The 18,671-nt window shown below is 41.2% G+C and overlaps 1 protein-coding gene across 5 annotated transcripts in view; it reads left to right on the top strand.

The window, feature by feature from the left end:
- PARD3B (par-3 family cell polarity regulator beta) overlaps window positions 1–18,671 on the top strand; it is a 2,083,049-nt gene that overhangs the window by 347,137 nt on the left and 1,717,241 nt on the right. For all 5 annotated transcript variants that reach the window (XM_073646400.1, XM_073646398.1, XM_073646401.1 and 2 more), the window contains one exon: window positions 17,377–17,530. In XM_073646400.1, coding sequence (XP_073502501.1) covers window positions 17,377–17,530 — 154 coding nt within the window. The remainder of the gene's footprint in view (window positions 1–17,376; window positions 17,531–18,671) is intronic.

The following is an 18,671-nucleotide window of genomic DNA, read 5'->3' as shown; positions in this document are numbered from 1 at the left end:
CTTCTCTCTATTTCCCACTTGGCTGCTGCTTCTCCGTGACTGACGGGTCGCTCATGTTTCAGTGATCTATCAGTCGGAGACAGGAAGCAGGTAGCGAGTGGGAATAGCAGAACTGTAAGTGCAATGCCCGCCCACTGCACTTGTAACTAATTAACGTGCAATTTCATCTATGGATTTTTCTAAAACAGCAGAATGGATTTGTACAAGAAAGGTAAGGATTTAATTAGCATTAAAGCACCTTTACACAAATGCCATTAGTTTGGGGGAATAAATTCTGTTGACAGTTTATCTTTAAAGGATTTAGAAGGTATCTATGATAGCTGAAATTGTTGTGGAAATGGTCTTATGCTGACAACTTTGGCATTACCGCTGCGCCCTATGATTGGCTCAAATGGTCATATGCACTGTAGCCATGATGTCACCTCTGTAGCCTGTCAACAAATACCTTGGACATCACCAAGGAGGCAGTGCTGGAGCAATATGGGTGACTATAGCTGAGTTTGCTATTTTTAACCTCTGCTAGCCTATAGAATAAAAAAACTTTTTGTAAAGCAACTTTGTCATTTAGACACTTATTTGTAATATCATTAAGACATGCAAACTGCTTCATTAGCAGTCAACAGTCCGACAACTGCTTCAATTCAATAGCCCAATTTTTTTTTAGAACTAGATGTGAAAAGAAAGATAAATAATCACTTTATTGAATCTTGAATCAAATTAGAAGGCACTATTTCAATGAAAATTATAAATAAGGCCGAATTAAAGTAAGAGCATAGCTAAGTACTAGCTAAATGTGTGCTTGGGAACAAAGCCAATGGGAAGAACGTGCAAACTACGGCATCTTCCAAGCATGAAGTATTTTCTGCTTGGGATTAATGGCCCTGAACTGCTCCTATTTACATTTTTACTTGGTTTGTCAGATAATGTTCTTTGGCAATTAATAGGTAAAACAGACATAACTTGACAGCATCTTGTAAGATCTGTCTAAAATATTGACATTGTGTAATAATTATATTAAAGGTTTACTAGAGTATTTGTCTTTAGAGAGTAACTATTTATGATTTCATGTCCATAAGGATTTAGTAGCACATCATAATTGATTGATTAATAAGAAAAATGTAATAAAATTAAGGAGAGAGAAATTATCTAAAAATATGCATTAATCCTTTAAATCATGTGCTTGGGCAGCAGAAATACTGCATGATGTATTTTTCATTGATGGATGTTGCTGAAGTAGCATCATTGCCACAACCCCTTTTCTAAATCAAAGTTGCTGATCACTGTTGGATGATATAACCTCAGCCGCTCTCACCATGACTTGTTAGCTTTTTTGCTTTATGAGACGTCTATTTCATATAAAGTCTTTAGTTTTGCTGCTAAATCCTATCCATAGGAGACTCAATTGAACTGCATCAATCCTTATCTCTGTCAGGACAGAGTCAGGAAGCCCCTCATACAAAACAGATGATTGGCTGGTTTGGCTTACTTTAAAAGAAATCTGTCAGCAGGATTTTGCTTTTGAATCCAAAAGCAGCATAATGTAGGGGTAGAAAGCCTGATTCCAGCGATGTGTCACTTACTGGACTGCTTGCTGTAGTTTTGATAAAATCCCTTTTTACTCTGCTGTAGATGTAGTAGTGGTCAGCATGCGGAGCTGTGTATAATCCCACTCACACCACTGATTAATAGCTTTCTGCCCATACACAGAAGGTGGCAATCAGTCGTGAATGTGGGTTTACAGAGATTAGCCTGACTAACTTGCTTGCGAAACCTAATCCTCTGATGATAATCTCCTGATGATAAAACATTGATTGTATAGAAATTACATCAAGCTGCTTAGCAAGTGACACATCCCTGAAATTAGGCTTTCTTCCCTTATATTATGCTTCTCTCAGATTAAATGGTAACACTTGATGACAGATTACCTTTAATCCCTTCATCCCCCAAGCCATTTTCCTTTTTTTTGTTTTTTGTTTTTTCTTCCAAAAGCTATAATTTTTTTATATTTCCATCAGTGTAGCCATACGGAGGCTTGTTTTTTGCGGGACAAGCTGAACCATAGTGAATGGTACCATTGTATTTTACCATATAGTGTACTGGAAAACAGGAAAAAAATAAAATTGCAAATCCACAATTGTTTTTGGGGTTTTTAATTTATCATGTTCACAATATGGTAACACTGACCTGCCAATAGAATTCTCCAGGTCAGTACGAGTACGCAGATACCAAACTTGTATATTTTATTTAAGTGGTGAAATATATGTATTTTTATCATTGTTTTATTTTCAGTGAGGCAAAAGGGAGGTGATATAAACTTTTTGTGTTTTTTTTTCTTCATATTTTTAATAACTCTTTTTTACTTTGATAGTCCCCTTAGGAGACTTGAAGCTGCGATCGCCTGTGCTATGCATAGCAAAAGTGACTATCTCCCAGGAGTCGGTGTAGACAGTAACATCGAAATGACAGGCACGGGCGTCTTCAACAAACCCCCGACTATTATGACAACCCATCCGCGATCAAGTCATGGACATGCCGATAGGAGCGTGAAATGATGTGGGCCCCACCAGCTTGTGTTAAATCCTGCTGTCAGAGATTGACAGTGGGATCTAACAAGTTAACAGCTACGGACATAGCACCACCTCACCCACAGCTGTTAAAGGCACAAAATAGCTTATTAAGTCAGCTGTCATGAGTGGTGAAAGTTGCAGGCTCCGCGTCGGAGCCCGCATCAAAGTTAGGGACACAACATAAGATGTAAATATACATTATATGTCATGAAGGGGTTAATATGTTGCGTTCTGTAGCTAGTTAGAGAAACATTTCATTCAAATTTTCTTTATCTGGTAGTAAAACTGATACCACCAGACACAAAACTAACATAATAGTAAACTTTGGAATTTTGATCTACACCTAGTAGAACAAAAGAAAAAGTACCTGATGTATGTGAAGCAGCCACTACAAACGAGATACCTGTGCTAGTTGGATGCCAGGGGAATCATTTTTTAATATTGTACAATTTGGATTACTCTTGTCCATATTTTTCCCTATTAGAATAGATCAGGTTTTTATATTTTGCGGTTAATTAACTCCTTCCTGTCATATGGCGTACTATTACATCATATGTCTGATCCCAGTCTTTGGTGCCATCTCAGAAACTGAGCTTGAATCATTTCTGTCTGACTGTGATACACAGCCAGGATCTGCCTCTAAGGCCACGGCCACACTGTCAGTATTTGGTCAGTATTTTTTCTCAGGAGTGGGAGCCAAAACCCGGTGAGGAACAATCAGAGAAAAGGTAGAATAGAAACAAGTCACCAATTCTGCATTTATCACCCACTCCTGGTTTTGACTTCCACCCCTGAGAAGAAATACTGATCGAATACTGACCAAATACTGATATTGGGGAAAAGCCCTAACAGCAGTGGTTGGAGCCAAACACTTTAAATGCTGCTGTCAATCTCTCACAGCAGCATTTACAGCATGCGGACCAGAGGGCCCCAAATCAACGCAATTGCTTAGCACTGATGGATTGTCATGACAGTCAGTGGTCTGCTGAAGACAGCTGTGCCTGTCATGATGGCACTCCTATGAAAACCAGCCTATGACTAGCATTCGTAGGAGACCGTGATTTATATTATATACTGCAATACTGTGGCACAACAAACAGACGATTGCACGTTCAAGTCCTCTCGGGGGGACTAACAAAGCAAAAAGTAAATTAAAAAACAGTTCAAAGCATATCCAGTTTTCCCCCATTAAAAATGCTGTTTCCATAAAAGTCTGATCTATCAAAATCTAAAATTAATAAGTCATATCAGAAAATGCCGTACTGAGAAAAAAAAACTGAAACACAAGAATTATGTTTTGGTCGCCGCAATTCGTAACAAAACGAATAAATTAGTAAGAAGCGATCAAAACATTGTATCTACACCAAAATGTTCTGAGTAAAAAATTAGCTTGCCAAATAAAACTTTCACGCAGCTCCGTATAGCCTTCACACAGTCTTGACAAAATGCGACACAAGTTAATTTTTTCAATTTTATTTTTGCAAATTTCTGAATTGTTTTGCAACACTTAACCATGATACCAAATTTGTATATTTTTTTTTATCATACTGACCTGTAGCATCATGTGCAAAAGTCATTTTTATCAAACAATGAATTCCATAAAGACAAAACCCTAACAACACTTGCGGAATTTAATTTTTTTTCTTGCAATTTCACTGCACTTGTTTTTTTTTCCCCATTTTCCAGTACATTGAATGGTAAAATGATTGATGCTATTTAAAAATACAACATGTCCCTAAAAAACAAGCCCTCATACATCTATTTCAATGGAAATGTGAAAAAATGGTGACTCATAGAAGAAAAGGAGGAGAATGCGCAAAGCTATCCCAGTTGGCATGGGGCTAAACGACCCTAGTTATGCACTGCTTATATATTCAACAAGCTTAAAATCAATGAGTAGTGTAATGCAGCGGCTTGCGGCATTACTGTAATGGTCCAGGGTGTGTTCTGGTTGACCATGTAGCTCTCCCTCAGGTGACTGATCACATGACTGTGACATCAGCACAGGTCCTGTGCACACAGAAGGACTGATTACATGACTGTGACATCAGCACAGGTCCTATGTGCACTGGAGGATATATAAATCTTGGTGCTTTTGAAACAGTGTGAAAGGCGTGAGGCCTGTTCCCCGTGTGTGGGACACCATTAGAGAGTGAGGCCTAGTGAGGCCTGGTGAAGCCGGGTGAAGCCTGAAAGGCAGAGGCTGGATCCTTGTGTGTAAGAGATGCGAGTAGCCTTGGAAGGTACGAGGGCTAGAGACCCCCATCTGGGAAGCCGTAAAGCCTCAGCTGTGGCAGAACAAATCTGATGGAAACCGCTAGACCTGGCAAAAGGTAAAAGCGGTGCGTTATATGGACATTGATATAGTTACTTTGCTGAAGGCTGTAACTGGAGCCAAGTGGGCCTGTCTGCCACTTGAAAGGCTCTTGGATGTTTTGTGTAAACATGTGACGCGCCCCCTGGGCCAGTGCTGTTAGGGATACCCGGAGCCGGATCAGATGGGGGTTGTAGTCTCCGAGTGGCTGTGACCCGGTCCGTGCCCAGGGTGTCAAACTCAGTGTGTGGCAGTCTTTATGATGTTACTAGATGTTCTTTTGTGTCGACTACGCCACCCGTTGATTTGCGGTCAATACGGCCGCCGCTGCAGCAGGGTCCACTGAGGCTGATGATGTGAGTGCAGCTTAGGTAGTATAACCCCCAACGGGAGGGGTATAGCCTCAGGGGGTCAGCCGTGGAGGATGGTGGTTGTGAAGGTGCAGCAAGGAGACTCAGAGGCATAAAATGCAGTTCCAGGGTTTTACTTACTGGTGTTGCTCGGGTCACTGTGTACAGCAGTGACCACCCAAGCCGTGCTGCGTCCACCAGGTCCTGGACTCGGTCAACTCCCAGGCAACTCCGGAGTGTGGTCCTGAGCTCCTTTCTGTCTCTCCCTTCTTCTGGCCGTTCCCACCAGGGATCCACCTAAGTCCGGCTCCCTCGGGCCTCTTGTTGGTCAAGCCTCCTCTGGGCTCCCTGACCCTATTCTTGGTCTGCCTTCCGGGTGGATTTAGTGGGTGATCGTGGCAGATCCTGCCCACGACCTCCGGTTCCTGGCTAAGGTGTGCTGTAGCCTCTGCCAGCTTGGGATCCGGTACCCTGTTGCCGACCCTTCACCCTATTAGCTCTCTTATGGGCTCTTGGGGTCCCCTCTGCGCCTCTGGGTCTCTCTCTCTTCTCCTCTGCTCTGCTTCTCAGGTTACACTCTGACAGACTGACGTCTCACAGACTGACAACTGACTGACTGACCCTGATCTAAGATGGTGCCCACCTTAAATACTCCCTCTATGTGTGAGCTCAGGTGACCAGCACCCAATGAGCTCCTAGCACTACCCAGGCTGCTCCCCCTATCTGCCCCTACACTACTGGGATGTTCCACCCCCCTCCCACTCCAGCCAGGAACAGACACTGTCGTACCTGCACATTTCTCTAGTGGGAGTACCATCGGTCTGTTCCCCGGAAATGGGATGTATGTAGTGCATGCAGCCTACTAGCTCAGTTCCACACTCCATCCTTACCCGGGAGTGGAATACCACACCTCTGGGTTGAGGTGCAATACCCCTGTAGCAGCCGAATCCTCAGGGTGCTACACATGCCGGTGAGCCACAGAGATGGACTATGTTATAAACAGTTATGAAGTGTAATAAACTGCTGGATTGTGAAATACCAGAAAGACGTTGCATGTGTGCTTTAATTAACCCGGTGAAGCGAGTGTCCCCCAGCGTGATGACTAGCGCTGCCTTACAGTAGTCAAAATAAAATAATTTCTGGAACATTTCTTCTATCTTGATGTAATAATGAAAGGCTTATTTCTTAAACTGTAATAGAGTATTCTAAGGTGGGCATACTTGTCATTGGGATACTGCGACAGAGAGTAGTTACCTCTATTTCAGGGGCAGAAGATCCCGGCGTCTGTCTGCATGCATGCCTGCACTGGTTGAATCTGCTTTGCTTTCCAGTTAGCTATGCATATTTCCCTTGTTCGTTGGTTGGAAGGATTAAAGGAAGGGTTAAATTCTCCTGCTTGTCTCTTAAAACCTATCGTCCTGAGTTACCTCATCTGTTCTGATTTTCTCCACTCCCCTCTGGTATAAGTACTCACCTCTTAGCTTGGGTAGTTGCCAGTGATAGCTTGCTATACCTTGGAATTGGTTTGGAATTGTGATCCGTGGAAAGAGAAGTTGTTTAGGAGTCGTCTCCGGAGATTGCTGTTTGCAAGTTTGTCTGGTGTCTTCCTTCCCCTTATCTCCCTTTTGGTTTCCCTCTCCTTTCCTTTCCCTTTATATACCATTCCTTAGTCTGGGTACACTGAGAGTGATTGCTGTTTTCTTTTACCCTTGTCTGTTTCCCTTTGTGTCTGTATTATAGAGTAGGACTAGTGTTCCTGCTGCCCCATGCACTAGCTAGGGCTGTGCTTAGGGCAAGACAGGGATAGGAACACGATTTTCGCACAGGGTGAAAGATCCCGTCTAGGGACGTCTGGGTTGCGCAGGGCAAGATTCAGGGGTGTCCCCCTATTGTTTTCCTAGTTATAGTGCTTCCCTTCCCATCCGTTTTGCCGTGTGCCGTCTGGCTCCTTGGTGGATCATGACAATATCTATTATAGTGCTCTGTGTAGATGGTGCGAATTGCTTTGCAGCACCCAGTCCAATGACAACATCAGTGATCTGTGGCCACCTGACAGATCTGCGAACGTGAAAGCATCCATGGTTCCTCTTTTGATTTACTGACCTGGCGCTACGTCATCAGTGACACATGTGACTTTGCACCAGACCAGCTAATCAAAAGAAGAGCTGCAGATGGTGACTGGTAAGAGGCAGTACACAGGGCTCCAGTCCAACAGGAGCAGGTTAAGGCCACGACCTCTGGACTGGGTCCTACAAATCGATTCACAACATTTCTAGTGCACTGCAAGATTTAGCTTTGGCTGTGCATTACCACTACTATGCTTATCATTAGTATATTTACTGCTAAAATACTCTGTTAGCTCCTATTAGTTATTACTTATATAAACAGTTACAAATTAATTATAATCAGAGTTATTCCATTATTTTTAAATGCAGAAAATATTTTATTTTTAAATAATTTGTGGCTAGGCAAAATACCTAAATCCATAAAGCCAGCAATAAATAGTTTTATGATTGAGTGTTCTCGTGTGTTGAGTGCTTTATCTTGCGCTCTCCATTAGCCATAAAGCTCATTTTAATTACAAGTGGTGAACTGCTCAGATGAACAATAACTGCCTGGCACCTATTCGAGAAAATAACTAATTAGGCTTTGCTAGACAGTAAGATATTGTGCTTCAGGATCAAATTGAAGTTAAATCTGCTCTATGCAATCCTGTCACTTAAGATTTGTATCAGCGCAATCACATGGACCTGAGTGTTTCCTAACATTTGCTGGGGTCTGGAGACACATTATGATCTAATCTCATGTAATGAGTTGGTCAGTTTTACAACTGATGACACGTTAGGAGAAACCTGAGGTTTAATAATGTGTGAAAAGACGGTGGTTATCTTATCTTCAGCTGTCCAGTCCTATGCCTGTTTTTGTTCGGGTCAAGTTTAACGGGAAAATCCACTGAGCAAATAAACAAATCGGAACATTCCCTGTTGCCGTGTTCTCACTTTACCACTGAGAATATACTCAACAAGGAATTCTAATTGAGAGGCAACTAAAGTGGTTGTTTTTGTATTGATTTTGTCTTAGAACTTTTTCATAGTATAAGATACAGTACAGACCAACAGTTTGGACACACCTTCTCATTTAAAGATTTTTCTGTATTTTCATGACTATGAAAATTGTACATTCACACTGAAGGCATCAAAACTATGAATTCACACATGTGGAATTATATACTTAACAAAAAAGTGTGAAACAACTGAAAATATGTCTTATATTCTAGGTTCTTCAAAGTAGCCACCTTTTGCTTTGATGACTGCTTTGCACACTCTTGGCATTCTCTTGATGAGCTTCAAGAGGTAGTCACCGGAAATGGTCTTCCAACAATCTTGAAGGAATTTCCAGAGATGCTTAGCACTTGTTGGCCCTTTGGCCTTCACTCTGCGGTCCAGCTCACCCCAAACCATCTCGATTGGGTTCAGATCTGGTGACTGTGGAGGCCAGGTCATCTGGCGTAGCATCCCATCACTCTCCTCCTTGGTCAAATAGCCCTTACACAGCCTGGAGGTGTGTTTGGGGTCATTGTCCTGTTGAAAAATAAATGCTGGTCCAACTAAACGCAAACCGGATGGAATAGCATGCCGCTGCAAGATGCTGTGGTAGCCATGCTGGTTCAGTATGCCTTCAATTTTGAATAAATCCCCAACAGTGTCACCAGCAAAGCACCCCTACACCATCACACCTCCTCCTCCATGCTTCACGGTGGGAACCAGGCATGTAGAGTCCATCCGTTCACCTTTTCTGCGTCGCACAAAGACACGGTGGTTGGAACCAAAGATGTCAAATTTGCACTCATCAGACCAAAGCACAGATTTCCACTGGTCTAATGTCCATTCCTTGTGTTCTTTAGCCCAAACAAGTCTCTTCTGCTTGTTGCCTGTCCTTAGCAGTGGTTTCCTAGCAGCTATTTTACCATGAAGGCCTGCTGCACAAAGTCTCCTCTTAACAGTTGTTGTAGTGATGTGTCTGTGTATGACCAACTCTGCACTGCAGTTGATGCATCGCAGATATTGAAGGGGTTATTCCATAAACTTTTATTACCGATTCACAGAATGGTTTATAAGTGTATGATCCAGCTGATAAGGCCCAACTGATCACAAGATTAGGGACCCAAAGTCCATTTTGTGAGTGGAGCTATAGTAAGCATGTGTAATCACCTCTCTTATTCACAGTGAAGAAAAGCAGTGGTCGCACATGCTGACTTACACTCCATTCACAAAAATTACTTTAGCACCCCATTCTCAGAATTGGTGGGAGTCTGAGTAGCTGTAAATCGTGATCATAAATTGATCGTCTATCATATGGATAGTTGTTATGTATTATTTTTTGGACAACTCTTCTACAGGTAATTGTCAGCTTTTAATGAAGTCATAGTCCACATCTGAGGCCCTTATAAAAAGCAAAGGGTGATCACCACCGTTGTACCCACAGCTGGATGTATAATTTGTAATGCTTCAAGCTTTGCTGTACATTCACATATACAGAAAGCAAACCCAGTTTTAGTTTATCAAACTGTGTGGCACTTTTGAGAAAATTAAACTTTAGAGAAAATGAAACGACAGCTTAACTATTACAGACCTGGCATAAAAAACGCATGTGGATTGTACATGCGTTTTTCCTGCCCGGGACATGCGGATGTGAAGCGTTCTTCACATGCATTTCCGCATGCGGGTCGACAAGTGATTTTAGCATCACTTGGAAAGTGCTTGACAACTTGGTCACACTATATAAATCCATGCAAACGGCATGGATTTATATAGTGTGACCTTAAAGAATGGTAAAAAATAAAAAAATAATTCTATACTTACCTTCTGATGGCCCCCGGAGTCTTGCTACGCTCCGTCCTCCCTTGCCGGCAGCTCGGGGGAGGACGAGCACACCGGGGGCCGCCAGAAGGTAACTATAATATTTCTTTTTTATTTTATTCTTTTTTTTTACAGGTTCTATGGTACCCGGGTCCGGAGGAGAGTCTCCTCCCCTCTAGATCTGGGTACCATCCGCACATTAGAACGCGTGGAATGCGCATCTACATATACAGTGATGCGGAATCCATGCGTTCTAATGCAAGTCAATGGTGGCGAAAACGCAGCACTTCCGCAAAATAATTGGTAGTGCTGCGTTTTTTTCCGCAATGATAATCCGCAGCGGAAATTTCCGCAGCATGTGCACAGCACATGCGGATTATCATTGGGGACCATGGCAGGCCTTCTACCATGCGTTTTTTAAGCGTTTCTGCAGCGTTTTTGCTGCTGCGGAAACGCTTAAACGCATCGTGGGCACACAGCCTTACTGGTAAGAGTGGTGGTGATCCTCCCTAAATAGAAAAAAAGTGTATTCTACAAATATCTAAAAAGTTTGAGAACACTATTGTTAAATTTATAATTAGTTTACATTCAATTATACAAAAAGTAATCACCAATGACCCTCTAAGATTCTCTCTTGGCTTCCTTAAACCGTGAGTGGGATGGAATACTTGGAGTTAACCGTAGTGCCAAATGTTTTTAGTTTTCAGTGAGTTAGGCGTTAATTACATTTTCTGTTGTTCCTACAGCTGTTCATAGAGAACTATGTCCCTTGTAAAATCTCTGTTGTTTCTAGTTTACTTGTTTTTGCATTCTTTAAATCATCCATTTTATTCTGCTGTCATAGATTATTATTAGCTGTGTATGTGTGACAGCCGGAATAATCCATTATTTGCAACATTACTATTGTACTGTGATCTCGGGTCGAAGCTGTGATCATAGGTTTTCGTCTTTAATTAGTACAGGCACATTTTACTTGTTAAGAATGTTTATTTCTCATGCAGGAAGGTTTTTTGCACAGTTTTAATTTGCATGGACAAGAGTCTTTCTTATTAAAAATACATTGAAACAACAGGATTTCTTCTTTTTGTGCTAAGCATTGAAAAGAAATACTTCTTGGGAAACATGGTGGCTCAGAGGTTAGCACTGTTGCTTTAAGCGTCGGGGTCTTGTGTTCCAATCCAACCAAGAACAACATCTGCAAAGAGTTTGTATGTTCTCCACGTGTTTGCATGAGTTTCCTCCCAGACTCCAAAGACATGCTGATAGGGAATTTAGATTATGAGCCCAAATTGGGACAGTGATGACCATGTCTGTAAAGTGCTGCAAAATATGATGGGGCTATATATATAAGCAGAATAAAAATAATGTTGCAGCCTCCCCATGCCGTCCTCTTGTGCCAAGACAGTAAGCATCTGCTCATACTAGCTAGTAGAATGCTGCACAAGACTTCTCCAGTGATGAAGAGCAGTAAATGGTATGGCTATCTACAGTGCTGCTCACCTTTATTGGTACCCTTTCATTTTTTTCATAGACTGTACAATATCTTTAGAAATGTACCAAAGTTATATCTTTAGGATTTCTTAATTAGTGGTCCAAAGTAACAGCCTCCAAACGTTTCTTGTAGCCACCTATAAGCTTCTTGCACTTCTCAGCTTGAATTTTCTCCCACTCTTCCTTTGCAGTTTGTTCAAGCTCTTGAATGTTTGCAGGGTTCTTTTTCCCAATGGCAGATTTCAGCTCACCCCAAAGCTTTTCAATGGGATTGAGGTCAGGACTCATTGCTGGCCATTTTACAACAGTCCATTTTTTCTTTTTCAACCATTCCGGTGTACTTTTGGATGTGTGCTTTGGCTCATTGCCTTGCTAGAGGATCCATGATCTTCGACTCAAACCAAGTTTTCTTACACTGGGTAGGACATTTCACTTTAAAATCTTTTGATAATTCTCTGATTTCATGATTTCTGTGATACGGTCAAGGCCTTCTGTACCAGACACAGCAAAGCAACCCCACAGCATTAAGGATCCTCCACCATGCTTCAGTGTTGGTAAGGTGTTCTTTTCCTTATAAGCTTCATTGCGCTGTCTGTAAAAAAAAAAAACTGTTGCTTTGCCAAAAAGCTCTATTTTTGTTTCATCTGTCCACAGAACATTTCCCAGAAGGATTGTGGTTTGTCAAGGTACTCTTTGGCAAAGATCAGTCTTTCCTTTTTATGTCTTTTCTTCAGCAATGGTTTCTTCCTCGGCCTTTGCCCATGAAGCTCTGCTTGGTTTAGTGTGCGGCGTATGGAACTTGTTGAAACCATGACCCCAGACTGTTCCAGATTGGCCTTCAAGTCTCTGGATGTTTGACATGGTGTTTTTTCCATTATTCGCACCACCCTTCAAAGACATCTCTTGTCAATTTTCCTCTTTCCCTTACGTCCAAGGAGGTTCTTTACAGTTCCATGCTAGGCAAACTTCTTAACATTGTGCACTGTTGAAAATGGGATGCCAAGGTCTTTGGAGATGGCCTTATACCCTTTGGAAGTCTTGTGTTTTCTAATAATAGCAGTTCTGATGTCCTCAGACAGCTCATTTGTCTTCACCATTGTGACAAAGGAACAGGGCCTACCATGTGGCTTTTTAAAACACTGAAATCATCATTCTATGGCTAATTCATATCACATGGGCACTGACAATCACAGGTAAATCTCTTTTGTGATTTACAACAGGCAAGTCAAAATGTGTTTCCATAATAAATTAATGTAAAGGGTGCCAATACCAGTGACACAGCGAGCTTTAGGTTTTTCTATTTAGCCCTCACATTGTTTTTTGTTTTAAATTATTCTTTATCATTTGCTCTTTAGTATTTAACATGAGTGCTCTATACAAAAACAAAATGTTTTCACTTGATTCATTTTTTTCAGGAGATATTCCACATTATGTACTTAAACTTCACAGGTGCCAATAACGATGAGCAAGACTGTAATTGGTTGTAGCTCTAGCGTATTGCACAGAAACTGGAGAGAAGGGCCTTCAGCATTATATACACTGCTCAAAAAAATAAAGGGAGCACTTAAACAACAGAATATAACTCCAAGTAAATCAAACTTCTGTGAAATCAAACTGTCCACTTAGGAAGCAACACTGATTGACAATCAATTTCACATGCGGTTGTGCAAATGGAATAGACAATAGATGGAAATTATTGGCAATTATCAATACACCCTCAATAAAGGAGTAAATTTGATTTACATTGATGATTTTTGTGTGATTTTGTTGTCAGCACATTCAACTTTGTACAGAACAAAGTATTCAATGAGAATATTTCATTAATTCAGATCTAGGATGTGTTATTTGAGTGTTCCCTTTATTTTTTTGAGCAGTGTAGTATCCTCTAATTAAAAATGACTACTCATAACTGGCAGTTACCCGCCAACAATGGGTATCAGGCTCTTCGGTTCTAGTGATCATGAAGGGTTCCCACTGAACACACTTTTATGGCAAACAGCATTTAGACGTTATGCAATATAAGGGACTCAATAGGAAAACACCATCAATTGACTTAGACTGAATGTGTGCATCAATTCAGCATGTTCTGTATATAAACAAGTTTATTGGTTTAGTCAATACCTTCTGCTGTCTAGTTTTAGGCTATGTGCCCACGATAGAAAACACTTTGGCCAACATATCAAGGAACTCACGAGTCAGTGGTGACAACACAGACCAGTTCACCACTCATAATCGTGAGTAAAGCATTGCCTACTCAAGGAATAGAATGAAAAACCGCGAAAATGAGTATAAATGGCATAAAAACGTTAAAGTTTATTAGTCACTTAAAAATGTACAAAAGTAATAATACAAAATGTGTGGACACATGTAACTGTAAAGACAATAGGTGAGTGTTGGATCGCAAAAAAGAAAAAGAAAAAAAGCCCCCATGACATCTTCAGAATCTCCTATAGAGATATATTACAAAATGCATAGTGTGCAAATAAAATCCACACGGGGAGGAATCAAGAGGGAAAGAAGAGACAAGGGGATAGGGTAAAGAAAGAAAATATAAGAACGGTAGGATCAAAGGGAGAGCATACAGACACAATCAGGTAAATGGAAAAGGATACCCCTTACATATAGTTCCGAAATACCGGAGTAAAAAGTAAATCGGGGCACTCCCCAAACTGATTGGTAGCTCACGCAGATATATAGGGCACAGAGGGGCAAACAGTAGACATCCACCAGGGGCCTCGACGCGCGTTTCGCGTTGGGCTTTATCAAGAGGCACATATGAGAAAAAACTGGCCAATTATATACTAAAATACAAAACCCGGTGCTTAGACAGGTTGTCCGGTACCGGGTTCAAATTGCCTACTCATGTCCAATATGAAGAACAAACGGAGAACAAAGGAGTAGTTTAGCAAAAAGACAAAATCTTTATTAATAATTCATAATCACAGTGATAAAAAGTTATATGGAAAAATAGCAAGGCAAGGGGATCAGGAAGAACAGTGCCAGAAACAAGACAACCCCTGGCAATAAAGCTGCTGGGCAATCCAAAGTACAAGGGTACAAATAAATCTACAGGCAGAGGGACACTCCATAATTATGTAACTACAAGTAAAAGCAGTAAATAAGTATCACAATTCACCCATAAGGGGTAAGAGTCAGTAAGATAGGTATAATCTACCATAGCATGTGCAAGAATCGCTAAGTAGCAGCAATAAAACAAAGATACAAATTAAGGATGAGTTGTACAACTACCCTATGCCATGTAGTGTTAAGTAGAAAGATATACCAAAAGTACCCAGAACATGGATGAAATCACTCACCCAGTGGAAGAGTGCCCGGGTGACAGGAAGCCCGCAAGATGCCAGGGGAGCCACAGAACGTGCTGCAAGTAGAGACGCGCCCCGACGCGCGTTTCGCTCTTCTTTATCAAGAGGCGCCTACATGGCATAGGGTAGTTGTACAACTCATCCTTAATTTGTATCTTTGTTTTATTGCTGCTACTTAGCAATTCTTGCACATGCTATGGTAGATTATACCTATCTTACTGACTCTTACCCCTTATGGGTGAATTGTGATACTTATTTACTGCTTTTACTTGTAGTTACATAATTATGGAGTGTCCCTCTGCCTGTAGATTTATTTGTACCCTTGTACTTTGGATTGCCCAGCAGCTTTATTGCCAGGGGTTGTCTTGTTTCTGGCACTGTTATTCCTGATCCCCTTGCCTTGCTATTTTTCCATATAACTTTTTATCACTGTGATTATGAATTATTAATAAAGATTTTGTCTTTTTGCTAAACTACTCCTTTGTTCTCCGTTTGTTCTTTATCAAGAGGCACGTGGTATGTAATTGATAAGGACCTAAATATATAGGACCTTAAACTGTCACGTGGGCGATCATGTGATCGCTTTCATGAGGCTGTCACGAGGGCCGGCCGTTACGGCGCATGCGCCGGGGTCACAGCGGTACCAGCAGTCGCGCGTCATCCATCAAGGCACGCGCGCAGCCGGAAGTGTCAACTGACAACATCTGGGGGCGCGTCGTTGCCATGGAGATGGATATTCGCGGGTGCCGGCCGTGATTACCCAGCGGCGCATGCGCACCACCGGCCATCGTCACAGCGCCACAGTGTGTCCCCTATAAGGTTAGTAGGGTGTATATAGTATGACCAATATTGGGGAAAAAAAGAGAGAGAGGATAACCAAAGAGGAAAGGGAAAAAAGAAAAGGAAGTATGGAGACAAGGAGATATGGTAGGAAGAGTAGTTACTATGTATATAAATAGAGCAAGATACATAATCACATATAAATGAAAATGAGATAATATATATAGAGAGAAGCATTTTTCCCCCATATAAATTACAGGAGAATAGTACATAGCAATCTTCTTGAAAGAAATTCTCAATTCCCATTCCGTCATCATATGAAGATAATATGCAAAGCAGCTGATCCCATCAGAGATATATAAAGTGCTGAAAATAATGGTCAGGAAATCTAAATAAAGAAACAAGAACACAAATAAATAACAAATCACACGGACAATTAAAAGTAGATAAAACCAAAAAGGAGGATGTTTAACCCCTAGGGATAAATCTCTATGGGAAAAGAAACGAAAATGCCCCAGGGCATCGGGAGCGGCACTGTCCCCCACTCCAGCCAGGGACAGATTCTGTCGTGCCTGCATTACTGTCTAATGGGAGCACCGTTGAGCTGTCCCCCGGAAATGGGGTGTGTGTGATGCATGCAACCTACCGAGCCCTGGTCCACACTCCATCCTTACCCGGGAGTGGAATATCACACCTCTGGTTTGAGGTGCAATACCCCTGTAGCGGCCGAACCCTCGGGGCGCTACAAATGTATTATTCTATTTTATTTGGCTACATTTACTGTACTTTATCTGCTTTTGCTGTGTCCACTTTACATTTACTGTATAAGAATTTACTTTAATCTTTTATAGAGGCCACCACTAACTAAATCTCACTAAAACTGTGAAACCTGATATATTATAATGCCACCATTTTAAAAGGAACCTGTCACTAGATTTATGGTGCCCGTATAAGGGGCAGCTTGAATCAGAGCCTGGAAGCATGATTATAGCCAAGTTAAGTGTATGTTTTTCCATGAAACACTGTGTTGTTTCAGACAAAGCATAGTTTGAAAAGCCTGCAGAGAACTATAAGGAGAGACCTGACTAGTCTGGTGCGATCTCTGGCCAGCTTCTCTCGACCTACTCCAGCTGATTGACAGTTCTCTCTTATCTGTGGACATAGGGAGAGATCTATCAGTCATCTGGATTGGGGCAGAAGGAAGCTGTCCTGGGATGTCATCAGATTAGTTAGGTCTCTTCCTATAGTCCTTGGTCGGCTCTTCAAACCATGCTTTCTGTAAAATGTAGTGTTTCAGAGAAAAACATACTTGGCTGCAATTGCCCTGCCAGACTCTGATTCATATTGCCTGTGGTTCAGGCAGCATTAATCTAATGACAGGCTGCCTTTAACAGCTATTATATTCTTGATCTTACTTGTAGATTACTTCATTGACATCTATTGACAAGATAACCTGCTGTTTTAATTGGCAAGTTAAATAAAAATTATCGGATGTGTCTACTGACTAATTTACTGTAAGTGGCTAGTAATCACATGTGTGAGACCTTGCTGAGAAGTTATTAGCTATGTCACTTTGTATGTTGCATATCATTTCTAGATCTGATTATGGTTGTGCATGTGATTTGCTGGAGCTCCTTGCTTGTTGTCTGTGGAGGTGGCACATGTTTAACCATTTCTATGTTCTTTTCTCAGCTGATTGCCGTATTTGATGAACAGGACTCATTCAACCGAGCAGACGATGCATCCATTGTCACTGATCGTCTCAGTCCGGACCATTTCGAAACCGAGTCACAGCACCTGCCTCTTCGGGGGGAGATTGAAGTCACTCCCTCAGCTCTGAAGCTTGGTATGCCATTTACCATTCTCCACTCCGTAGTCACTTCTGCTTCTCATTTTGTGAAGAAGGTTTTATACAGTATGAATGGCAATTGTAAGATGCTCACGTACAGTGTTTCTGTGGATAGCTTTGTGGAAGTTTCAAATACTCTTGTCTCTTCAGCATATACTTAGCAGGAATGAAATAGTAGGTTTACTCTGTCTTGTTATTTTATATTCTGTCTGCATTAGCTCCGAGCTCAGTATCTTCTGCACGAGGTAAACAATCTGTATGACAATGCAACACAGATCTTCAGCCTGAATGATGGCATCAGCCTAAATTCCGGGAGAAGGAAATCTTGTAGAATGAATTGTTACAAGGCATCTCAATTTCCATCTATTGTCTGTGTCTTAAACATAAGCAGTTACCTGTCGCATCTTGTCTCTACTCCTCTCTTGTACAGTCCTTATTTCTTGTCACTGCAGTTTTTCTATTCTGTGTTAATTCTTAAAATCCTTGTTACAGGTTGATGGGCGGAATAGGCATAAGAAGGTCAAAATACGTGCACAAATGTGATTTGTAATTACACACTGTTTTGCTTTTTTACATACATTATGCATTTGTTCAGATATGTAAAATGTCTGTTTCTCCTTTCTTTTCTCTGCCAGCACAAACACTCTGAAACATGAATGTCTGGTTTTGTTAAAATGTCCTTGTACAATGCACAGTTAGATGCCAAATTACATTGCAGATCTTCCTCTCTGCGCTCATCAGCGAGAATGCAAGCAGTACACTTTAGTAATAATACAATTTCTAGTGTCATATCATATTGTAAGAATGAGCGAGTGGTAATTAGCTCTTTGATTATCTCCATAACATCTCCGCATTTACAATTATAAGAACTAATTAGGTGAGAAATAAATGATAAACTGTAGAATGGATATCAAAGATGAAAAGAAAAGTGAATATAGTGTCCTGTGCAGTAGGACTGATCATAGATGAGGATGCCATCTTAATTTGTATTAATGAAAGAAAATAAAGAGAACATTAACCCGTTAATATTAGCGCTATGATTATCTGTGATGTTTTCTCGCTTTATAAAATTTTTGGATCATTTGAACACTTAGTTATTAGAGCAGAAGATAGTAGTATGGCCACTTATTAGTGGCAC

This window comes from Phyllobates terribilis, unplaced genomic scaffold (genome assembly GCF_046119375.1).
Source record: "Phyllobates terribilis strain yellow unplaced genomic scaffold, ASM4611937v1 Scaffold_9__5_contigs__length_417890890, whole genome shotgun sequence".
NCBI classification, from domain to species: domain Eukaryota; kingdom Metazoa; phylum Chordata; class Amphibia; order Anura; family Dendrobatidae; genus Phyllobates; species Phyllobates terribilis.
This window is presented reverse-complemented; position numbering and strand designations above follow the sequence as displayed.